This window comes from Hylobates moloch, unplaced genomic scaffold (assembly GCF_009828535.3).
Source record: "Hylobates moloch isolate HMO894 unplaced genomic scaffold, HMol_V3 SCAFFOLD_3, whole genome shotgun sequence".
Lineage (NCBI taxonomy): Eukaryota > Metazoa > Chordata > Mammalia > Primates > Hylobatidae > Hylobates > Hylobates moloch.
The window spans coordinates 44,902,117-44,927,559 of record NW_026652278.1 but is presented as its reverse complement, the minus strand read 5'-3'; the positions used below and the strand labels follow the sequence as shown (position 1 = coordinate 44,927,559).

Here is a 25,443-nt window from a genome sequence, read left to right as displayed (position 1 = left end):
TTGAAGGAACAGGGATTACAAGTTGTGTGAGGGAGGAATGGGAGGAGTCAGATAGTATTGGGACATCCGAGGCGATGTTTCCAGCCTACTTTGTGTTCTCCCTTCCCTACCGACTAAGCTTGCCTAATTTGCTTCAGAATTGGAAGAAGGAATTGCAGCAGGAAAATATGTGAAAGAGTTTTTAAACCTACAGATTCTTCTTACTTTAGAATTAGTTGTTACATTGGCAGGAAAAAATAAATGCAGATGTTGGACCATGTTGGAAACCTTGTCAAGACAGTGGATTGTCTCACACAGAATGGAAATGTGGCTTCTGATTCTGGTGGCGTATATGTTCCAGAGAAATGTGAATTCAGTACATATGCCAACTAAAGCTGTGGACCCAGAAGCATTCATGAATATTGTAAGTTGGGATTTCTGGGAAATGAGGTACTTAACATGTTAACGTTTGTATCTGTGTATTATTTACATTATGTATTATATTTATACATGGTGGTGATTCATACTAGAAGAGCATAGTGATGAACTAGCAAATCGTATTGGAAAGAATGCTAAACTGGATGTCAGTAGACCTGGGGTCTCCACACACAAATTTAGTAAACTTGGGCAAATGACTTAATCTCTTTGAGCTTCAAACACAATTTAACTTTTCCTTGAATACTTTGGTTCATCCTATGAGTGGAGAAATAATTAAGGCCTTTTAAGTTCACCCCAGTCCCTCGATTATTTCCATTTTGTCTGTACCTTTTATTCTTTTATTCTTTTTTTCCATATTGTAAAGGTGTCAGCCTTTGCTTCTTGCTGTCAGGGCACACACTACTAGTAGCATCTTATACCATTCTAATCTACTCTTTTTAATCCTGTTTCTGGACTGGTACTTTGCTGAATAGCAATAAAAGGACCCTGAGTTAGTGCTACACAGAACCTCCTACAAGTAAAATGCATAAATGACAATACATCTCTTTAGTTTTCCCAGGAGTTGTTTTTTTTTTTTTTTTTGGTAGCTTTTCAAAATTCTAAGCTGGGTTTTAGTAATGGTCACCCTATGGTAACACTTATCCCGTAGCAGGGATTGTGACACAAGCAGAGATACTATTCTATTTCAATTTCATTGCCCTGTGCAGTAGATAGGATCATTCACATATTTCAAATCCAGATCCTGAGATTAAAGAGGTTAAACAAGTTGAACAAGCCACACCAATGTAATAGCATAGCTACTATTTAAATTCAGGACTGCCTAAACACAAAGTCCATAATTACAAATACTATGCAATAAACCCTCCCAGGTGAGAAAGAGGAGAGGCTACCTCCAGATGAGTAAGATGATCGTGTACGATGTCCATGTTCCAGAGATTTATCTAACAAACTCTCAGGAAATGGAACTTTAACATATATTTATACTGATTTAAGACCCTTTCTACAGAATCTTCCTTATATGGGTTCAAAAACTGAGAGGAAATAGAAATATTCTGTATCTGCACGGTGCTGAATATCAGGTTTCTTTCGACCATTCCAATGATTAGGTGGTTTATCTAGGTAGTTAGCACATTGGTGTCAGTCCTCAGGAGTCATCCTTCTGGCCCTGAGACTGTCCCACTTGAATTCCTCTGGTTTGGAGGTGAGGGGAATCTCTGTAGTGGCAGACAGAGATGATCTTCCTGGGCCCCACCCACTGGGTGTACCCAGCACCTACACACTATTGGGGCTTCAGGAGTCTGTAGACTAAAGCCCATTGAATTGGGCTCTGCCTTTAAGCAGCTTTGCCTGGAAAAAACAAAGTAAAATAGAAAATTCGTATGATTGGTATAAATTCAACAAAATAGAATAAAAGTAGTTGCAAGTTTGAACCAGTTCTGAGGTAGGAGAAGGGCAGGACTTACTTTCTGGTCCCAACAGGATACAGTGAATAAACAAGCACAAACCAGCAGGTGGTGAAAAAAAAAAACAGCAAGAACCAGCAGTGGCCTGGAAGGCATCCTCTAGTTGCCCCGGCTGCTCACTAGCATAAGACACTCCTACCAGCACCATGACAGTTTACAAATGTCATAGCAATGACCCACAAGTTAGTACCCCTTTCCATGGCAATGGCCCAGAAGTTACTGTCCCATTCCTGGAGATTTCTGAATAACCTGCCCCTTAATTTGCATGAAATTAATAGTTATAAGTAGGCATAAATACAGCTGCCAATAGCCCATACACTGCTGACTCTGGGAGCACTGCCTATGAATTAGCCCTGCTTTTCAAGGAGCAGTACCATTCAGTAAAAGATTACTGTCTAATATTAGTGGCTCGCCCTTGAATTCTTTCCTGGGCAAAGCCAAGAACCTTTCCAGGGTAAGCCCCAATTTTGGAGCTTACCTGTCCTGCATCGATTTGACTCTGTATATTCATGCATATGGATTATAGTCTATCTTATACTTTGATAAACAACTGGCCTTATGCATGTATTTTTTAAGCAAGTGTTTACTGAGCACCTACTAGGTCCATGATATTGTGCTATGCACTAAGGTTAGACAGATCTAAGAATATTAAAAGCCCTGACTGTATGGAGCTTATAGTCCAGCAGGAAGGACAGATCATCAATTAGTCATTATAAAAGCAATGAAATAAAAGAAGAAAACATAAAATAGGGGGAACTAATCCAGAAAGCTTTGCTGAAGAAGGGTTTCAAAGCCTGAAATCTGAAAGATAAATGGCAGTTGCTTGAGAGGGTGGTAGCAAAAAGGTCAGCACATAGGACAGCTGGAACAGCTAAGAACATGCCAGATTCAAGGAGCTGAAAGCAGCCTATATCTGGATGGTCTTTTAAACATTGACTTTTTTATACTATTACAAAAGCAATATATGCTCATTATAGAAAATTTAAAAAATACAAAAGAAGGCAATTGTCACCAATGTACTCTGCACCCAGAACTGCTCTGTCATGGCTTTATCTTCATTCTAAATCTGTGAGGCTTTGTTTTCTTAAAAAGAAATGTCATGCATGATTTACTATTTTCCAACTTTTTTTTTCTGCTTAACAATGTATATCATGAAGAACTTCCCAATGTTTTAAATACCCTTCTACAACATCATTTCGCCTTGCTGCATTATGTTCCATTTTTTTAAATAAATATTTGCCCCAGGTTGGATTTTCTGGGGGACAGACTCTGAGGCAGAATTCATACCATAATGTTTATTAAGGAGAATCATCATCATCACCTGTGGAAAGGAAGTAGAGAATCAGGAGTAAGGAAAGAGATAAGTCAAATTGTGATACAGACTTCAAAACAGCCTCACTCAACTCCATGAGAAGCTATGGAGCTAAAACTGCTCTTCAGAGATGTCCTACGTTGGGCTGAGCTGACCAGGCCTTTAGACCGCAAACAGGTCAGTCACTGGATGTGGCAGGAAGGGACGTGAACTTGGAGGAAGTGGCTTTCTACAGCTGAGGCCATTCCTACAGAAGATGACAGCCAAGGGTTACCTGTTGACAGCACTTCCAGTGGATGGGACCAGTCCTTTATTGCCTGCATAAATTTTCCTGCCAAGTATAGCATGTTGACCATCTTGCCACCTGTAGACAATGTTTGCAGCATTTTTAGTTCTTTTTCTTCTCAGATGTCCATGTCCCTATCCCTACCTCCTTGGCTCTTTTGAGCAACTTCTATTCAATCCTCAAGGCCCAGTTCAAATTCTTCCTCCATAAGACCTTGCCTGTCCAGCCCTGCTCATTTTGCTTCTCCTGCTCAGAATTCCTTTGCTCCTTCCTTCACTCTCATCCTTCATCCTTCATCTGACATATTACACATATCCTCTCAATAGCTACTTGTCAGATGTCCTCCATTCTCATGTTTTTATATTATATTTATCTCCCCAAATAGTTGATAACAGTGGTTCCTGAAGGATAGTTGTCAGATCATCAGCATCTGCTTTGCCTGGGAACTTGTATGTCAATTTTTTGGGTTCAACACAGACCTGCTGTATCAGACTGAGTGTGGTCCTGCAATTTGTGTTTTAACAAACCCTCTAAGTAATTCTGATGCATGCTAAAATTTGAGACACTTCTATAAATTTTTTTTTCTTTGAGGAGTCTCGCTCTGTCACCAGGTTGGAATACAGTGGCGCGATCTCGGCTCACTGTAACCTCCACCTCCCAGATTCAAGCAATTCCTCTTCCTCAGCCTCCCGAGTAGCTAGGACTATAGGTATGCACCACCATGCCTGGCTAATTTTTTTTATTATTATTTTAGTAGAGATGGTGTTTCACCATGTTGGCCAGGATGGTCTCTATCTCCTGAACTTCTGATCCACCCATCTCGGCCTCCCAAAGTGCTGGGATTACAGGTGTGAGCCACTGTGCCCAGCCTATACATTTTTTAAGGTTAAGTATACAATGGTGTCTCACACACATACATGCACACATATACACTGCATTCCATATTTGGTTAATTGAGTTTTATAGTGGTAGTTAATGCTTATTGAGTTCTTACTATGTGCTGAGAATTACAGTTAGTGTTATGTATGCATTATCTTTTTGCATTTATTGCAACAGTCTCATGGAATATGAACCATTAGAATTCCTAATTTACAGATGAATGAACTGAAGCACAGGAACAGTTTAACTAAATTTATCAAGATTATACAGCTAGTTTATGTATTAGTGTTAGAATCAGGGTTAAAACTCAAACCGTGGGACCCAGGAGCTTTCTCCTAACGAATATGCTTTGTTTTTGCCCTATGTTCTACCTGGGCATGTGATGTTTGGCCTTCTCTCTTGCTCTTTTTTAAAGCAGCCTCTGATGCAAATGGTTCTCTCCTTCTCTGAGTGATAACAATGGGCAAGAATAGTGAGGATGCTTAGAAGATACTTGCAGCTGCCAATTTTCCAAAGAATGTCTACATGTAACTACTGTATAGAATAAGGATTCTTGGCCAGGGGTTCGTATGTAGGCAACAAGATATCTGAAACTCCTGAAATTGAATGTAAAACCTTGTTTTTGTATCCATTGTATATCCATTTTTATAGTTCTCCTCAAATTCACAGAGGAAACTTTAACCTAAAAATGTTAGGAATCAATGCTCTTGAGTCTGTGGTTTTAGAACTGGAAAGAATCTTAGGAAATGCATGGCCCAGGAATGCTCATAAGTTGTCCTAGACCAGATGCCCCACTGACTGCTTTAGAACCATCTTAGCTGTAACCTGAAGTGGGCTCAAGACTCTGTATGTTTCAGTGTCCAGAAGATTCTGATGCACAACGAGGTTTTGGAATCAATGTTCTGGTCCAGTCGTTCTCAAACATTAGGGTACATCAAAATTCCCTAAAGAGCTTGAGACACAAACTGCCGGGCCCAATCCTCTGAGTTTCTGATTCAGTAGGTTTGGTTGGAATTTGCATATCTAACAGATTAGTCCAAGTGATGCTGATGCCTTTGTCCCAGAGCCCATACTTTAAGAACCATAATTCTATTCCAGTTTCCATATTAAGACAAAGAAAGTAAGGACTAGAGAGGGTTAGCAGAGTTTTCTAAGGTAACATGATTAGCTAGGGAAAAGCAAGGACTTTGGCTGTGTCTTACAGCATCAAGGAATCTACTCTTACTTTTGGATCATTGAGAATATAGCCACAGAGAACTGAACTCAAAAGAAATTGTGCTTTTTCCACAGAGCGAAATCATCCAACATCAAGGCTACCCCTGTGAGGAATATGAAGTCACAACTGAAGATGGGTATATCCTTTCTGTTAACAGGATTCCTCGAGGCCTAGTGCAACCTAAGAAGACAGGTATGGGTCACCCCATGTCACCACAACACACCAGTCTTCTCTGCAGTCATGACTTCCTTGTGATTTGAATGTAGAAGAGAGCCTGGGTTCTTAGTGCAGACTGAGGTCCATTGTTCAGGTCAAAGGATGGTGTCAGTTCCCCCATAATCTCCATCACTACCACCCTGTCCCTCCCTACTGCCACCAATTATCTCAATTAAACATATAGCGTTTGCTTTTCAAAGCACACCTTCAAGAAAAGTTAATTTCTTGACTTATTTTAGCACTTAACCCATTCCCCAAAACTCTTCCTATGTAGACATTCTAAAATATTTACTGACAATTCCTTGAACAGACCATACCAACCTCTGCTTATAAATAATTCAAGCTTCTTTATGGCACCTGGTGCCCACTCCTGTATAGTCTGCATTCCTCATCTAAAGAGCACTTAAAATATTTAAGATGTTGCCTAGCTTGTTACTAAGGGCTTTTGAAAAATAAAAGTTCTATACATACATTTTATTTTATTTTATTTTTGAGGCGGAGTTTTGCACTTGTTGCCCAGGCTGGAGTGCAGTGGCAGGATCTTGGCTCACTGCAACCTCTGCCTCCTGGGTTCAAACAATTCTCCCGCTTCAGCCTCCTGAGTAGCTGGGATTATAGGCATGCGCCACCACACCTGGCCAATTTTTGTATTTTTGGTAGAGACAGGGTTTCTCCATGTTGGTCAGGCTGGTCTCAAACTCCCGACCTCAGGTGATCCACCCGCCTTGGCCTCCCAAAGTGCTGGGATTACAAGCATGAGCCACCACACCTGGCCTATATGTACATTTTAAATGTTTGATACATGTTTCCATAGTTCATACAATTCCACCCTTTTGTATGTGGGATTTTCAGCTATTATTTTTAAAACACTTGTTTTCATTACTAAAATATGCCTATTTTTCATTTCTATTTGGCTGGATTCTTTTTAATACTCTAGCAGTAAGTTTATAGTAGCAACTATATTGTCTTTCATGTGTACAGGTAATATAATTTCTTGTGTTATTTTGATATGCCCGATACACTGATAAGTGCTTTACTTGTATTAGTCTCATTTTCACAATTACCCTAAGAAACTGTTACTCATATATGTTAAGCAACTTGCCCAAAAAGTCTGTGCTAGTGCTTGCTAGTGAGTTGTAAAGCCTGCACTCCAATCAAATCTGTCTCTCTGCCATTATAGCTCATGTTCTTAACTAGGACCAGAAAATGCTGGACAAATGCTATTGGGCTTTAGTGTAAAGAAACTTTGGGGTTCTGTTTTTACTCTAATTTGTACTTGTGTAGTTTTTAAAACCACCTTTTTTTTCTCACTAGCTGCACAGCTGTACCTTATACATGTCTAGCGTGCACCTACCTCAGTGTCTTTGAACTTGAATTTCTCCCTCTGGACCACTGTTTCATTACATGTCTATGCAGCTTACCTTGGCCCTTCTTTCAGCCGACTTTATCAGAGTTCTTCCCTGGCCACCCTACTCAAAATTGCAGCTCTTTGCTACCTATTGAGTTCTAGCCCCTTACCCTGCTTACTTTTCCATATAGCACTTACCATCACCTGATATAATAGATATTTGCATGTTTGTCTATTGTCTGTCTCCCTCCAGAGTATAAACTCAATGAGAACAGAGACGTCATTTGTTTTGCTCAAGGCTAGAACCAGTAACTAAATGAGTGCTGAGCACATTCTGGTGCTAATAAATATTTGTGGGATGAATTATAGATTTTGTATAAATAAATGAATAGCCTGGGGACACAGCCCCACGAATCCCAGGGGAGTGGGCAAAGCACAGTTCTTCCAAGCAGTCAAGTGACTTAGCAATTACTAAGCGTGGGGGTCACCTGCAGCCCCTATTCGTGGATGGAATTTGTTTTCTTACATCCTGTTAATTCAGACTGTTCACACATTGCCCAGGTGTTTGAGGCTCAAGGAATCCGCCTCCTTGGTCCAGTCAGTGCAGAATACTTCCCTCTAGTGGCCAATATCGTTGCCATGTGCCTCTTCAGAGGCAATCTCCCTTATCAAAAAAAAAAAAAAAAAAATTTTTTTTTTTCACCAACCAAGAGAGCCAATGAAATTCATATTGAAAACAACTGAAAAATGTTTACTGAAAAGCTTATAGCTTGTGGTAGCGACCTTTTTATCTTTATCAAAGAATCTTAGTTGGCTTCAATATCAAGAGAGAAAATAGGCTGGGCCATCCTCAGAAATGACAGCTGTGTAAGTGTAGCCCTTACACACTCACCTGCTGGCTGTAAGGTAAATAGAAGACCTAGGGGATGTTTGAAATGATATAAATGAGCCAGTCCTCTTGTTAGGAGAATCACAAGAACAAACTATATGACTAAGTAGAACCAAGGTGACCTCAACCATGGGAAATGCCCTAACGACTCTGAAGGGGAGCGTTGATCACCTTGGTTTGATTGTCCTGTGTTAACACAGCTGAGGTCACCTCCCTAAGAGCTAAGAGGATGAACTAAACGACCAGACATCAAGTAAAATCTAAAATAACACTGAGTTCCTTTCTCCTGGCCCTTCACTCATAGTCCACGTGACCTACACATTCTCTCCCTTGAGAGATAAAATGAGGCAGATGGAATTCATGAATACTGTCAAGATGCTGGATGAGTTTGGTGTAGAAGGGCTTTTGTCCTACAGGGAGACTGCATGTGTGTTTGGTGCCCCTTTATAGCAATAACAACAAGAGCTACCCACCTGATCTGAGGTCAGGCAGCATGCTGAGTGCTTAATGCACAGTACCACATTTAACCCTCCCCTGCCAAAACACTGTGAGGTGGGCAGTTGTCCTCATTTTGCTAATGAGAACACAGAAGCTCAGAAAGTCACTTGCTTTAGAGAATTATAACAACAATAATGAAAGCAATAAAGCTGTTTTTTACTACAGACTTCTTCTAAGCCATATGTGGTGTGGATATTGCATTCATGATTTGATTTAATTCTCACAAGTCCTGTTGAGGGCATGACGTATTTTTTACTCCTAATAGGGCAGCACTTTATTAGTCTTTCAGCCAAATTTGCTAATGTCAAAATAATATATATGCCTTAATTTATTGAACACATTAGAATTCTTAAAACCCTTCATCCTTCTCTATTCTCTACTGATATTCTTACAATTCTTTATTTTGATGTAATTTCCAATTTATGGAAAAGTTCTGGGAATAGTACAAGGGACTTCCATATGCCCTTTGCCCTGATTTACCAACTGTGTACAGTTTTACCCCATTTATTTTATCATTATCTCTCCCCCATCTCTTATGTGTATCTTAATACATTTTCCAAATCCTTTGATGGTAAATTTGAGACATACACCATGCCTATTTGGCCGTAAGTACTTCAGTGAGTATTTTCTAAGAACAAGAGTATTCTCTTCTATAACTGTAATACCTTTATCAAAGTTAGAAAACAAATATTGACATTAGTATTTAATTCGTAGTCTATATTCAAATTTTGTCAATCGTCCCAAAGTCCTTTACAGCTCTTTTCCCTCCTCTGGTCCATAATCTAATCCAGGATCATTTACTATACATTTGGCCATCAAGTCTGTCTCCTTCATAAACAAACAATTCCTAAGGTTTTGTCTTTTTGATTTTTGCATTTTTGAAGAGTTTTGGATAGGGATTTAATCTGCTTTATCTGATGTTTCTTCATGGTGTGATTCAAGTTATATGTTTTTGGCAGGAATAACACAAAAGTGAAGTTATATCTTTCTTGGTTCATCATATTATGAAGTAAATAATGTTGGCTTGTTCCAATACTGATAATAACTTTAATGACTTTGTTAAGGTGGTATCTGCCAGGTTTTTCTAAAGTTAGTATTTTTCCTTTTGTAGTTAACAAATAAGTTATGGGAAGATACTTTCAGGATATGTAATATTCTGTCTTTAAACTTTTACTCACTAATTTTAACATTCACTGATAATTTCAATCTTTCTGAATGTGTTAGTTGGTATACTGTAAATCAATTTTTTGTATTTACTAATTGGCATTCTGTAAATAAGAGCTTTTCCTTCCAATTATTTACTTGTTCATTTATTTATTGGTCTCTATATGGACTCGACCATTCTTAATTTATTCAATGGGATATATTTACTGTAATTATTTTGATGCTCAATATTTCTGTATTTGAACAATGGGAGCTCCTTCAAGCCGGCTTGTGGGTCCTTTTGACATGAAGGTCTCCTAATCACTAAACCATCATATATATGTGGTATACATATACCTTAATAATCATACTATACCATCTACTGGGGCACTTTCAATATTTCTGAAGAGCCCAGACAAGTCTGATAATAATTACACAAAACTAAGAACGGAAGTTAAACTTTATAGATTCTTTTTCTGCCGGGCAACATGCCATCCGTTTCTTGTGCCCTATTTTATGAAAGCATAACAAAAATCTTATTTTACTGGTGAGGAAATCAAGACACACACCAAAGATCAAGTAATTGGCCAAGATAACTAAGCTAGCAAGCAGCTGAATCAAGATCTGAACACAGGTTTGTTTGATCTGAAAGCTCTTATTCATTACTGGACAACAAGAAAGGGAGAGAACATTTCATAGAGTTGAAATTTTCTCTTTTTGCAGGTTCCAGGCCTGTGGTGTTACTGCAGCATGGCCTAGTTGGAGGTGCTAGCAACTGGATTTCCAACCTGCCCAACAATAGCCTGGGCTTCATTCTGGCAGATGCTGGTTTTGATGTGTGGATGGGGAACAGCAGGGGAAACGCCTGGTCTCGAAAACACAAGACCCTCTCCATAGACCAAGATGAGTTCTGGGCTTTCAGGTATATGAAAATCTTGAGAATAGAGGTAGACATGTCTGACTTTCAAAAAAATGGGTAAAAAACTACGGCTTCTAGTATATGGTTGATTTATTTTGGTTGAGTCATCATTATCCTAACATGATATCCCCCAGTTTTCTTAATTAACTAGTGATTCCTTGGTTGAAGTAGTGAGGAATGCTGAGTTCCCCATGTAGAAGACGGGTCTAGCTTAATAGGATGAGAATGGTGGTTGGTGTAGGTGACTGAGATTGGAATGAGAGAAGTGTAGATCAATTTCCTCGTAGGGAGGGTAATAGTATAACAGTACTCCAGAAGGAGAAGAGACCAGGCAGCATTAAAAAAAAGGGAAACTATTAAGCCTAGTGTGTTAGTCCATTTTCACACAGCTGTAAAGAACTGCCCGAGACTAGGTAATTTGTAAAGTAGTTTTAATTTACTCACAGTTCGGCGTGGTTGGGGAGGCCTCAGGAAACTTACAATCATGGCAGAAGGCGAAGGGGAAGCAAGGCACCCTTTTCACTAAGGCTGCAGCAAGAAGTGCTGAGCAAAAGGGGGAAGAGCCCTTTATAAAACCATCACATCTTATGAGAACTCACTATCACGAGAACAGCACAGGAGAAACCACTCCCATGATTCAACTACCTCCACCTGGTCCCTCCCTTGACACCTGGGGATTACGGGGATTATAGAGATTACTATTCAAGATGAGATTTGAATGGGAACACAAGGCCTAACTATATCACCTTAGGACCATCAATTTGACTTACACATCTGTCGTATTCTTACAAAAGATTTTTAATGCTTTTATTTAAATCACCTATTGATGTTCAACTCACTTTTTATACCTATCAGAGAAGGGCCACTTCAGCATCTTTACAACTATTCCTGTAAATGAATCTGCAGAGCCCTGTGCTGTTCTGCTTAACAGTAGAACAGGACACTTCCACTAAGAGTTGGGTTATGTGCTCAGTAAATATTCACTGAAGATTATTATTGCTATGTGATAACATCTAGAGAAAACAGCACTTTGCTGACAGCCTGTGACTCCAGAGACACCCATGCAGCATAGGTTTGAAAGAAATCCATTCTGAGTGTTGTGAGGGACACAGTAACAAGCTGTCAGAGTTGATAACTCAAGGGCTTGTTTGTAAACCCAGTGTGTGTGGGGGGGTGTTTTGTTTGTTTCTGATTATAATTTTTCATATAACTTTGTCTTTTCCCCTTGTAGTTATGATGAGATGGCTAGGTTTGACCTTCCTGCAGTGATAAACTTTATTTTGCAGAAAACGGGCCAGGAAAAGATCTATTATGTCGGCTATTCACAGGGCACCACCATGGGTAGGTTCAAAGAAAAGCAGGTTTGTATACTTGGAAGAAATGTGAGCATATGACACTAGCTGTCCCTGAAATCTGTCACCTTGTGCTTCCTTCAGACCTGGTCTTGTCATCTTCAGAATCATGTAATTCCCAGCAATGTGTCTAGCATATAGACGTATGTGCTAGATATAGCATATCTCTGTGCTATATGTGTCTAGATATAGCATATCTCTCAATATAAATGTTTTCTCAAAGCCAACATCATTTTATTCAATTATTTATTTAACTCATTGAGCACCTACTACTTGAAAGCAAATATGCTGGTGTCATAAGGACCTTGTCATTTTATAGGAGAGGTAAGATGCAATCACATATATACTTATTGAAATATCTTGTTAAAAGCAAAATACATATTTTATGAGTTCTAAAAATATTCAGTATTCATGTTGACATATTTCTTCTTTTGTAGGCTTTATTGCATTTTCCACCCTGCCAGAGCTGGCTCAGAAAATCAAAATGTATTTTGCTTTAGCGCCCATAGCCACTGTTAAGCATGCAAAAAGCCCTGGGACCAAATTTTTGTTGCTGCCAGATATGATGATCAAGGTATGTGACTCCTCAGAAAATTTCCAGTGTACATAGAAAAATCTTCCAGCCCAATTTCCTAAAACATAAACTTTTAAATTACAGTCACATCTTTTCTGTCTGTCATGTAATGACTCTATGTCACTTCATATTTTTACAGGGATTGTTTGGCAAAAAAGAATTTCTGTATCAGACCAGATTTCTCAGACAGCTTGTTATTTACCTTTGTGGCCAGGTGATTCTTGATCAGATTTGTAGTAATGTCATGTTACTTCTGGGTGGATTCAACACCAACAATATGAACATGGTAAGTGGGAGCCTAGTAAATTCCCAGAATCCCAGCATAAAGCTGGGAGTCATATGGCTCACCCTGGAGGGAGTGCTAATACCAGTGAAGACTCAGAGTAATGATATATTCCCAGTAACTCAGTTCTCTCCAAACTGTAAGGAAATAAGTGAAATGCTTCAGTATGGACTGAAACAAGGTTAACATAAGGGCATTGCTAGATATTAAATCACAGATTATAGATGGAAGAGGTCTGAAACCAGCTTTACTACAGTGAATTAAATTAAAAAGAGCAATTAGCATGAGTTAGACAACAGAGAGAACTGTCATGCATCATCCACCTCTACCCTCCACTGGGGTCCTGTAGGTTTTAGTTTAAGTTCTTTGATGGAACATCAGGGACCTTCATTTTGGCTTAGGCTACCAGTTGGTATCACTGGGTGGGCTCCCTAGGAAGCATACTCTGAGATGGAGATTAATGTGAACAATGATTTGGGTTCTGCTCTAGGGATAATACCTAGAGAAGGAAAAGAAACAGGATTAGGTAGATGAAAAAGTCAAGTAGTGATGCAGTCTCAATAGGAGACTTAGTTGATCCTGCAGGGATTTGTGAAGATAGGATGACCCTTCAGAACTGTCTCAAGTTAGGAAGAGAGGGCTGGGTCTTTATACACCCTATCAATCACTCATTTAATGTTGCCACACCAGTAACAGGAGAGCACAGGGCAATGTACCTCCCTACAGTTGGAGCAATCCTCAAAGCAGGCTGAGAATGGAGGGCTGTTTGCCAGCAGCACTCCCAGCAGCTGGGGCAACATTTCCTTAATTCTGAAGATTTTTTTCTTCTTCTTTAAGATTAATAATTTGATTTATAGTAAGGATTTGATAAGCATATATTATGTACCAGGCTAATTTATTACCTATACCAAGCCTATGAGTGTTATTAATATCCCCACTTTGCAGATTAGTATACTAAGATTTAGTGGATTAAATGACTCACCCAAATTCACCTAAAAATTAAACTGCAGAGCTAGGATTTGAATACAGGCCCAATACTAGAGCCCTCATCCTAAATATCACTAGTAAAATTTTTTTTAATTAGAGGCCAGATCTCTCATGAGAAGTTATTCTCAGATGAAAAATACCGGTGTCTGGCAATACATTTAGTGACATTTTATTTATGTGCATGTACATATTTTTGTTTCATAGACAATTGCTGATAATTTAATAATGTTACCATTTCTTAGTCTGACACCCTGGAGATTTGGTCTTGACAGGGTATACATCTTGTGAGTTTTTCTATGTCCCCAAAAACACTCATGGTTTGAAACAGAGCCGAGCAAGTGTATATGTTGCCCACACTCTTGCCGGAACATCTGTGCAAAATATTCTACACTGGAGCCAGGTAAGAAAGTTGAATTTGCAGTCTTTGCTAAATGTCCTGTTATATTTTGTGTAGAATAGTCAAAGGACACCATTTAGATAGGCCAGGGATTATTTCACACTGATTCTAAGACGAAATGCAATATTGTCAATGCTATTTTGATGGAGAATTTGATCTAGATCACTGAAACTTTTCAAGAAATGGGAAGAAAGGACAGAAGTAGCCTAAGGACTTCTTTAGATGTTAAAAGTATGAATTTAGATGATCCAAGTGAGACTTCTCTCTGTCTCTAGAAACCTCAAAGATGTGGCTGGAGAGAATTATGTTTCTGCATCTTCTCTTCAGCTCCTCCAACAATACAGTCAAGTAGAAACAAAAATGCTAATGTGGGGTCTGTCAAAAGAGATATTCACAAGAGTCCTTCACACTGCAAACTTTACCTGCAATTACAGGAAACACACACCTCTGTGTGTCTATGTAGTGTGTGTGAAAGACAGAGGGACGGGGGAAGGGGGAAGGAGAGAGTTCTCTCTGTTGAAAGGCGGGGAGAGACAGAGAGAGCAATTGTACCATCAAAACCAGAGAAGAATTCTAAGTTCAATTAAATTTTGGTTGCTATCTTCCAGGATCACCACATTGCACAATTCCAGGGCACGATGCCCCATTGTAGCCCACAGAGTTGTGGAGGATACCCACTCACATTAATTACAATGAAGATGCACTTCCTGGAGTTGATAATGCAATGATCAAGAATTTATGTAGTCCTTCTTTCTTCTCAAAAGGCCTCATTCTTGTCTTACAATTTTCCTGAGATGCTTATCCCAACATTGAATGGAAGAGCAGCTCAGCCTTTGCTCTCTGCTTCCCTCACGAGTGCACATTGGGTAGCACATTTCCATCACCCCACCACGCTTACCCACTGAGACATTGGAATTCCTTGTAAATTTTTGTTTCTTTTAGGCAGTGAATTCTGGTGAACTCCGGGCATTTGACTGGGGGAGTGAGACCAAAAATCTGGAAAAATGCAATCAGGTAAGAAAATCAAATACCGTCTGCTGAAAATATATACATTGGAAATGTATGACAGGGAAGTTATAATGACAGTTTATTCTAGATATGGGAATAAAATATGAAAATTTAAGCAGAAAATAATGGTTCATGTTTGACTCCATTTGAAAATGGTTAAGTTCACAGCTTAGCCAAGAAACCTCTCTGCTTTTACAACGGAGTAGGAGAACTTTTTTGCTGAGGCTGTCTCCCTGAACAAGCTACTGGCCTTCTCAGGAGCAAGATGAAGTAGATTTAGTCAAGAGAAGAGTGTAGTCTATGGTGGACACTAGAAGGATTGTTTTAGAATTTAAAAAAATGGGATCGTGGCAGTAAGTTTGTTTCATGGCACAGTAAAAAGAACATTAAATGGCAAGTAAGGATTGCTGTGTAAGTTTCGCCTCTGCACTATAAACTTCTGTAATAGGAGGGAGGCTTCTTTAATTTTTCAGGCTTCAATTTCTTTACCTTGAAAATAAAAATTTTGGACTTAGAAAATCCATAGGCATTCTCCCTGGTTATACTTTCAATGAATCTGTAATTTGCAAGTTACATTTTTAAAAAATGTTATTACATTACCCAAGAAAATATGTAGCTAATGCTATGAACTAAAATTAGATATCAAAGTGTGGAGATTCAGAATTGCACAGGTATGCCCTTTAGAACATAAAATCTTCTGAAGATTTTTGGTAATCATGTGTGTGAATGTAAATAAATATTTACCATAGAAGCAAAGCTGGAAGGGGCAGATTAGACACAGCTTAGTCTTTCTTTGAGAGCCTCACATCATAAATTAACATCCACTGCCATGTCTATCTAGATGTAAAATGCTAGGAAACTGGACAAACTGTGCAGTGTCCTTGGATAGCGAACTTTCAGTCTCTGGTATCAGCTGCTTCTCTTGAAGTCCTTCTTCACTGTTTCCCAAAATATGTCTTTAGAGAAAGTATTCCTGTTCAAAGATTTTTTAAAATTATACTTATTTACTTTTGAGACAGAGTCTTGCTCTGTCACCCAGGCTGGAGTGCAGTGGTGCAGTCTCGGCTCACTGAAACCTCTGCCTCCCAGCTTTGAGCCATTCTCTTGCCTCAGCCTCCCAAGTAGCTGGGACTACAGGTGCGCGCCACCATGCTTAGCTGATTTTTTTTTTTTTTTGTACTTTTAGGGATGGGGTTTCACCATGTTTGTCAGGCTGGTCTCAAACTCCTGTCCTCAAGTGACCCACCTACCTCGGCCTCCCAAAGTGCTGGGATTACAGGCATGAGCCATTGTGCCCAGCCCTAAGGTGGTTTTAATTTGTCAACATTTAATGGACTGAGTTCTAGATAAATTGATTCATGCAGAACAGGCACCAGAAAATGGGAGTGGAAGGGAAGAGTAAACAAACACACAAAAAAGTATCATAGAATTACAGAAACTCAGAGTGAGACATGACATTTAGTTCAATCTTTTCACCTGTAAGATGACAAAAAAATATTACTAGCCCCATAGAATTTTTCAACCTTCCTTATCCAAATTAGGCCATAACTCTAAATTCTTAGGGAGCCACAAAGAGAAACCAGAGCATCTAGGATTGGCGCCAAGACTCCATGGTGGATTTCCTGAGTAAGAAATGGGCCTTACCACTTCTGAGGAAAGTTCTGGGTGCTGATTAATCTCAAGGGCTCAGCCGGCTAGGCTAATTCTACTAACACTGCACAAATACAGAAAGTTCCCAGGAATTAGGAATACTAATTGGTATATTTGGTGGGGAAGGGTGAGGAATAAGGGTTGGAGCAGGTATTTAACTTTTACTTCCCTTTAGCTCAAATTACCTGAGTGCCATAGGCCATGGTTCTAGCAAATGCAGTCAAGCCGGGCCTGCCTCAAAGGCTGCCTGGGATCCCATAAAGACTGTGAAGATGCAGAGCCCTTCACAGCAGGTTCCTTGCTTTTATCTGTGGAATATACTTCTTGTCTCATGAAATGTTTGTGAAATTATCTTTTAAAAGAACAGGGGCATTATTTTTAAAAACAATTTATTTACAAAATATTTAATAGAAAGAAAAAAGAAGTACAAGGCATTACGTGTTTTTATGTGTTTTCTCATTTGATCTAGCAAGTTATTAGATATTATCCCCAGTCACAGAAGAAGAAACCAAGGTTCAGTAATGTTAAGTAATTTTACCTTAAAGTAAGGGTGGGAACAGAAATTCTTAACAGAGTTGCGTGGCTCTAACACCCATGTACCCTTCACCACAACAGATGGCATGTTTATTATGTCTGTTTGAAACATAAATTATGAGTCTGAAAGTCCAAATGTTACCTAGAGTTAAGAACTATTCCTTTTCTCTAGCCAACTCCTGTAAGGTACAGAGTCAGAGATATGATGGTCCCTACAGCAATGTGGACAGGAGGTCAGGACTGGCTTTCAAATCCAGAAGACGTGAAAATGCTGCTCTCTGAGGTGACCAACCTCATCTACCATAAGAATATTCCTGAATGGGCTCACGTGGATTTCATCTGGGGTTTGGATGCTCCTCACCGTATGTACAATGAAATCATCCATCTGATGCAGCAGGAGGAGACCAACCTTTCCCAGGGACGGTGTGAGGCCATATTGTGAAGCATCTGACACGGACAATCTTAGGACAACCTCATGAGGGATGGGGCTAGGACCTATGAAGGCAGAATTATGGACAGCAGAGACCTAGTATACGTTTTTCAGATTCCCTGCACTTGGCACTAAATCTGACACTTACATTTAAATTTTTTTTCAGTAAATTAAAGTACTTATTAGGTAAATAGAAGTTTTGTATGCTATTATATATTCTACCATCTTGAAGGGTAGGTTTTACCTGACAGCCAGAAATTATCTAGACATTCTCTATATCATTCAGGTAAATCTCTTTAAAACCCTTATTTTTTTTCTTTTTTTTTTTTTTCTTTGAGACGGAGTCTCGCTCTGTCGCCCAGGCTGGAGTGCAGTGGCGCAATCTCGGCTCACTGCAAGCTCCGCCTCCCGGGTTCACGCCATTCTCCTGCCTCAGCCTCTCCGAGTAGCTGGGACTACAGGTGCCCGCCACCACGCCCGGCTAATTTTTTGTATTTTTAGTAGAGACGGGGTTTCACCGTGGTCTCGATCTCCTGACCTCGTGATCCGCCCGCCTCGGCCTCCCAAAGTGCTGGGATTACAAGCGTGAGCCACCGCGCCCGGCCAAAACCCTTATTTTTTTTCTATAAGCCATATTTTTGGAGCACTAAAGTAAAATGACAAATTGGGACAGATATTGAGGTCTGGAGTCTCTGGATTATTGTTGACTTCGACAAAATAAGCTAGACATTTTCACCTTGTTGCCATAGAGACATAACAGTACCTCAGGAAGCTGAGCTGCTTTAACAACAACAACAACAAAATCAGTGTTACAATATGGATGAAATCCATGTTAAGTATTCTCGGAAAAAGGCCAAGTTTTATAGTTGGATCTCAGGGAAGAAAATTTTATAGGATGTTTATGAGTTCTCCAATAAATGCACTCTGCATTACATAAAGCATGTATGTGCATTTCAGTGTCTAGATTCTAGTCCAAGCTTGTTGGAGGGTTTACAGCTTGTTGCTAGGAGACCTAATGACTAGAAATTTCTGGCTCAATTTTCTGCCTCCAAAAATTAAAAGCTAGGAGAAAATTGCATAATGTCATGAACATGATGAAACACATTGTCATACACTTTATCCTTTAATCTTAACAAGGTTAATGTCGGTCTCTGCAACTCATTCACAAACCACGATTTATTTCTTCAGAAAATTATTCCACTTGTACACAATTTCAAAGATGACTGTTGTAAATTACATTGGTACTATTTTGCAAAATCTCTGAAACCAAATCAAAGGTTTGTGTGTGTCAAAAGTATATTGTTGAATGTATACCAGTGTGTGAAATTCACTTGTGTGGGTTTTTTGTCCCTAAGGGTCACCTGGTAGCTCAGCTCAATGCCAGTGAATCTTAATTTATTAAGACACGTTTAAAGACTTCAGAATCTATATCTACACACTATTACTTCCTTCATAAAATAAGTTTCTTAAAGCCCTGTACACAGTTGAATATATATTGCTGGATTTGATTTTCATTAGAGCTTTCAACGATGGTAAATCTTTCATTCTTAGACTGTACTTGTTACCACATACAGAGAGGCTGGATTAGTCCCTGTCTGCAGCTATGTGAGATTCAGTCTTGATTTTCAAAATTCAATCATATTTTTAAAGTGAATTTATTTCTACACTGTCTCATTTAGAGGAAGTGAGACAGATATTTTGATATTCACAATCTCTCACTTAGACAAATAATCCAGATCCTACCTCATTATATAGCTCTATTTCTTTTGAAGAACTTTATCCAAATAAGTTACAGTAACATTTTACATTTATCAATAAAATAAACAAAACTAACAAGCTTGGTAACTACCTTGTATTTACAAAAAGATCATGAAGATTTTTTTAAACGAACATTTTCATAGTTGCATAGTCTTGCTGAAACCAAGATGGCTTTTATTTCTAAACCAAAATCTCTAGTGGTATGCTGGTAAACAAACTTTACCGAAAGTAAACCAAAAAAAAAATTCTGATTTGTCAATTTGCCAATTTCTGTGGTGTAAACACACTCACCACTGTCACTTGATAGATGTTTTTATTGAAATTGCTTCATCAAAGGAATATTTACATGTGAATCTCTAAGCCCCCACACATACACATACCATTCTATACAAACATACATATTTAATAATTTGATTCTTCTGCTCAGTACTCAAAGGGGGCTGGAAGGAACAGTTTATCTCCTAGGGCATGACATAGACTGGACAGTCTTTTTATAAGAGTGATACAACTGGGAAGAGAGAACGCTGTTTCAGAAGATAACTCAGATCCTCTTCTTCAGGAAAGACTGAGTTTGGAACACCAGGGCTCTTTTTTTTTTTTTTTTTTTGAGACAGGGTCTCGCTGTGTTGCCCTGGCTGCTCTCAAACTCCTGAGTTCAAGTGATCCTCCCACCTCAGCCTCCCAAGTAGCTGGGATTACAGGCATGTACCACTGTGCCTAGCTGAAACATCAGTTTCTGACTGAAGTGGAGACTACAACAACTTTAGTGTTTCCCTTAGAAGGATTATGGCCATGGTGAACTTGACTGAGTAAACAATGCTATAAATAAAAAGCTCTTCCAAAACATTAACCATGGTAAGTATCATTATCCCCATAAAATGGTGGCATCCAGGTTAAGTGGCCCACAGACCAACAGTCTAAAATGAAGATAGAATCCAATCTTTAACTTTTTCTGTATCTCCATCGATGTGGTCACAAGGATTACAATGCTTTCCTTAGCATTAATTCAATCTGGGAAAATTTTAATCTCCGTGCAATATCCAGTGAGCTCTCACCATGCTGAGGGGGGAAAAATATACAGTTATTTCCAATAGAGTGCCCAAGATCTCGTAAATAGCTTAGACCAACTGACTCTCTGGGTTGGCAAGGGCTTTAAAAGCAGTCAGTCCTAATAGTAATAGGATAACTTCACTCCTTAATGAGGATGATTAATTTTACTGTTGTTTACATCAGAGGCAAATAATTTACTTCAACATAAGGCCTAGATTGGAAAATGCTGCTGCTAGAGGAATCTCAGACCACGTTCCACCCTCCCTTACCTTATTCTTTATTGTGGGGTCTGCACGGGCTTCCAAGAGCAGAGGGATAAGAGACTGGTTTTTCATTTCACAGGCATAATGTAATGCGGTACAGCCATACTGAAACACAAAGGGCCAAAACTTCAGCTCATAAGTCGGGCCTTCCACAGACCATAGCATGTGGCTTCATTGGCAAATCCTTTTCACACTTTGTAGTATGCAGCTAAGCAGAAAAATAGTCTGCAAACCATTGATAGACAATTATTTCTAGTACTTAAAAAATTTTCTTCTCTGCCTCAATGTTTATGTATGTTAGTCTCATATAAGCCATCAATCTCTGCCTTTTTGTTTTTCATTTTCTATTCTAAACTAAAGAATGCAACTTATAAAAAGCTGATGCTGAATTGTGCCAAAGTTTCTTTGTAGCATGCTATATGCCCCGGTGATCATCACCTTGATCATGTCACCATCTTTTCCCTTAAAGAGTCTCCACATGGCCCTTTACATAAATATTATCCTCTATGGTTTTGTTGATGATTCCTACTGAAGAAGTCGGGTGCTCTTGCTGCTGCAGGATACCTACAAGATCAGTGCAGTTCTATAGAGACGTCTCCCAAACGTGATTTGTTATAGCTCATATTATGTGTTATACGCTAGTGCATCTACTCTGTTGGTATTAATTTAAAACACTACAGGTCAAAAAAAAATATAGCTAGGGCATTAGTGTCCAAAATTTGGCCTCTGGAAAAGTAGCCAAGCAACCATGGTGCTGGTAAGTGAAGAAATAGTATCTTTGGCTATCAAGACAGAGTTAGCTCTGGATCCTATTACCTAGAAACACCTCTAAAATTACAGGAGATCGTGTTGCAATCATTTATTTTTATTAAGTGGTGGCATGACAAATGGAAGTTCTGGCTCTGAATTTTGTCAGGTGAAATAGAGTCTAATTATCCAAAAATACAAAACACTGTCTTACCTAGAAAGCAGACTTTAATATTCAGACAGATTTTGAAAAATTTTTGGTATTGGAAGTGGTGTCTGTGTGTGTACATGCATGTGTCTCAAACTCCTGAGTTCAAGTGATCCTCCCATCTCAGCCTTCCAAGTAGCTGGGACTACAGGCTAGTGCCACTGCCTAGCTGAAGGAATGTGATATCTCTATCTAGAGAGAGAAATACACATAAATAGCTGGGAAAATATACTAGAGAAATTTTGGTCACAGGCACGAATTTTAAATCTATTGAATTTAAATGAAAAGACCAAGAAAAACCTTCAACAAACTTTTAACTTCATCTTTAATAATCTCTTACTTAATATATTTCAAAGCTATCTAAAGAAATGGTAACGCACAGTAACTGTCAATACAAATTTATCCAAAAGTTCTATTTGAAATAAAAGGAAAATATAAATTACATAAAGTTATTTGCTCGTGCTCTCTCTCTCTCTCTCACACACACACACACACACACACACACACACACACACACACACAAACTGCCTGCATTTAAACATGATACCAGCATAGGCAAAACCGAAATGATGTAAGTAATTGATAGAAACATGAATGGGGCCATGGTCTCTATCATAAAACAATGGTAATACACACAGATGTGCACACACGTAAAATATGTTAGGCATCACAAATAGAATGTTAGTATTTTGGAATCAAATCTCCACTTGCCTACTTTTTCAACAAGGAACTGGGAATCCAAAATTTTATTCAATCACCATAAGCAAAACACCATAGAAATAAACTTTTGTCTTCATTGTGATCATTGAGAAAGAAAGATGAGTGCAAGATCACACAGGTGAAAGTGAAAACAATACCTTATGCTTATAAACAGGAAGAAGTGAGCAGATGCTGCTACTGTTGTTATCACTGCTCTTACCATCAGTGGGATTTTTCTTTGACCTTTGTCTTATCTATCTTTAGTTTACACATGGGGCCTCTCATCAGTGGGTTGGGATTTTGGCTGCTGTGGCAGCTGTTGCCATTCAGTGAGCACTTACTACATTCTAAGCATGTGCTAAGTGCTTTACATGAACAAGCCCAATAAGATAAGTATTACACATATCCCATTTTACCGATGAGGACACTGAGAGTAAAATAAGTTTACAACTTGCTCAAACTCATAGAAGTAAAAAGTGGCAAGCCCAGGCTTACTCATGGGCATTCTTGCTCCAGCTTCTTAACTATTATGGCTGGTATTTTGTTATTGGAGCCTTAGTTTTCCTTAACGTCTCAACAACGTTAAAGCCAATTATTTAAAAAATGCTTTATAATCAATAGAGGTATTATTCCCATGAGTTCAGCAGAATATAAATAACCTCAACGTTGCCTGTCAGTGGGAAAAAAAGGAGAAAACAAAAGAAAACTAAATGTAAAATTGTCTAGGAAAATAAAGCAAGCAACTGTACAGATGACAAATACACTACCTACAAATACCATTTTGAATATTTTTTCAAAATGGCTAAAAATATAAACTTACACAATCTGTAGCATTAACTTCGACGCCAGCATCAAGTAGCATTCGTACAAGAGCCTCATTCTGCTTTGTCTTTGATACCTATTACAAATGGTAATTATAAGAAAGGCTTATTTACAAATAGTTTCTCCAATTTATGCCTGAGACTATTTAATCAATAGGCTTCATTTTAATCCCAACACTCCTATGCATGCATGCACCCTTCCTAAAATTTCCCCCAGCTTCTCACCCACTCTAATATCAATTAATTAAAGCCAGGTTCTCAGACTGTGGTCCTGAAGTAGCGGCATTGACACCTAAGAACCTTAGAAATGTACTTCTCAGGTCCCACCCCGAACCTACCTAATTCCACTGAGGATGGGGCCTAGTACCTGTCTTTCCCTTCCTGGCTCAAAGCTGTGCAATTACTTCCCATTGCTCTGAGGACAAAAGTAAACTCTTCAGCATGACCTACAAAGTCCCATGTGTTTTGGCTCCACGTATGGCCCTGACCTGGCCTCTCTCTCACTCTGCGCCTCCTGGCTGACTCTGTTCTAGTTACATTGGCCTTTATTAGTCTTTCATTCCCAGAGAATCATTGCACAGGAAGTTCCTTCTGCCTAGAAGCCTCCTCCCTCTCTTCTTTGCCTGGCATATTCACCTTTCATTCATCAGCCCAAGTCCCTCTTTCTCCAAGAAGCTTTCCCTGACCCACCTGACCAGGTGAAATCCCTCTTTTTTAGCTATCGTAACACCAGTCGCCTTTCTGTATCACCTGCTTCATGGTAATTTTACATGTGTTTGTGCCATTTGATTAATGGCTCTCCCCTCCACCCTCTAACTCTCATGCGGTCAAGAACTATGACTATTTTGTTCATCATTGTGTCCCTAACACCTAGCACAGCATCTGGCACATAGTAGTTCCATAATAAACATGTGTTAAATAATTGAACAAATTAATGAAATGAACTAGGACTCCTCAGAAATTCATTTTTCCTTCCCAGTCCCCTGAGCTTCTGACCACAAGCCTGTTGGAGTCTTCCCCAACTTCCAGTCTCCTGAAGAGGCAAAGCTCTCCCTGCTCACCTGGGTATAGTCCTGGAGTTCAATCCTGTCATCACCTGGGAAGCTCCATCCAGTTCGCTCTCCTTAGGCTTCCCTCTTGTGTCACCTCCTAAACTGCCTTTCTCTGCCTACTTTTCTCTGAAATAACCCAATGCTTTCTTGTCTCCTCCCCTATCATTTTCTCGCATGTCACTTATTTTTTAATCAATCACAAATTTACAACTTTAGGCCCCATTAATAAATTGCATGTACATGAAACTAGAGCTGAGCTATTCATTATGATTAGTATTTTTTCCCAGTCCTCTAGCCTCTAAACATTGAACCATCTTAGAAAGCAGAGTTGTGTGTCAATAAATTCTGAATGAGCCTTCTAATCACAGTTGTAATTTTTATCTTTAGAATCTCTAAAAAGGTTTGTAAATAAATAACAGATTCTCCCTGCCCCCAAAATACATATATTTAAATGCTATGTGCTAAATACACAATGAATTTTTAAAGAATTTTTTGAGGATATGAGCAGATTATATTTTTATTTGTGAATTAAAGTTCTTTTCTCTCTCCTATAAATCCAAATATAAAAATCAACATTATCATGTTTAATTATAGTTCCTCAAATTCTGTAGCATTTAAATACCCAATGAAATAATAACATTTTTGACCGGCAGACTTGTTCTGGGGCTTATGTTAACAGGTGTAACCAATATTCACAGTTTATCAGCTACAACAAGGAGGGAGCTTGGTCATTTAATTAGAGTAAATTATGCATCTCTTGAGTCATGTCTGAGAAGTGGAACTGGGCACAAAGGAAACCAGATGGATAAAAGTGAGTAAGTCAGTGCAGATCTGTTACCCTATTGGGAAAACAAAAACAAAAACCAGCTCAAGCTTCATCTTCTACTCCTCATGTGACTGCATCCCTATACCAACTACATCTTTCTTTATTCAAGAAAATTGCTGTCTGCCAAGATTCATCCAAGCATGAAGAAATTCATCAAGGTGAAAATGGGCTTAAATTCTCAACAAGTATCTTCTGTGTGTGTCAGCTTCTGGATGCAA

At 39.0% G+C, this 25,443-nt stretch overlaps 2 protein-coding genes across 2 annotated transcripts in view; one reads left to right on the top strand and one right to left on the bottom strand.

Moving 5' to 3' along the window:
• The first annotated feature begins 85 nt into the window (after window positions 1-85).
• LIPM (lipase family member M) lies at window positions 86-17,858 on the top strand. Its single transcript, XM_032170266.1, has 9 exons — window positions 86-403; window positions 5,648-5,765; window positions 10,391-10,589; window positions 11,818-11,927; window positions 12,376-12,512; window positions 12,652-12,798; window positions 14,111-14,182; window positions 15,122-15,193; window positions 17,544-17,858. The coding sequence occupies exons 1-9, from the start codon at window positions 257-259 to the stop codon at window positions 17,811-17,813; spliced, it is 1,272 nt and encodes a 423-aa protein (XP_032026157.1). The 5' UTR covers window positions 86-256; the 3' UTR covers window positions 17,814-17,858.
• A 2,682-nt stretch (window positions 17,859-20,540) lies between these two features.
• ANKRD22 (ankyrin repeat domain 22) overlaps window positions 20,541-25,443 on the bottom strand; it is a 41,750-nt gene continuing 36,847 nt past the window's right edge. Inside the window, exons 5-7 of the mRNA XM_058437013.1 lie at window positions 23,347-23,424; window positions 20,879-20,977; window positions 20,541-20,618 (exon numbers count right to left, since the gene is read on the bottom strand). Of these exons, the coding sequence (XP_058292996.1) occupies window positions 20,541-20,618; window positions 20,879-20,977; window positions 23,347-23,424 (255 nt within the window). The remainder of the gene's footprint in view (window positions 20,619-20,878; window positions 20,978-23,346; window positions 23,425-25,443) is intronic.

Excerpts from the sequence above, each read along its gene's own strand:
- LIPM (XM_032170266.1), top strand. The coding sequence starts at position 257 with ATGTTGGAAACCTTGTCAAGACAGTGGATTGTCTCACACAGAATGGAA. Across the intron at positions 12,799-14,110 it reads ACACCAACAATATGAACATG|AGCCGAGCAAGTGTATATGT; the intron begins GTAAGTGGGAGC and ends GGTTTGAAACAG. Across the intron at positions 14,183-15,121 it reads ATATTCTACACTGGAGCCAG|GCAGTGAATTCTGGTGAACT; the intron begins GTAAGAAAGTTG and ends TGTTTCTTTTAG.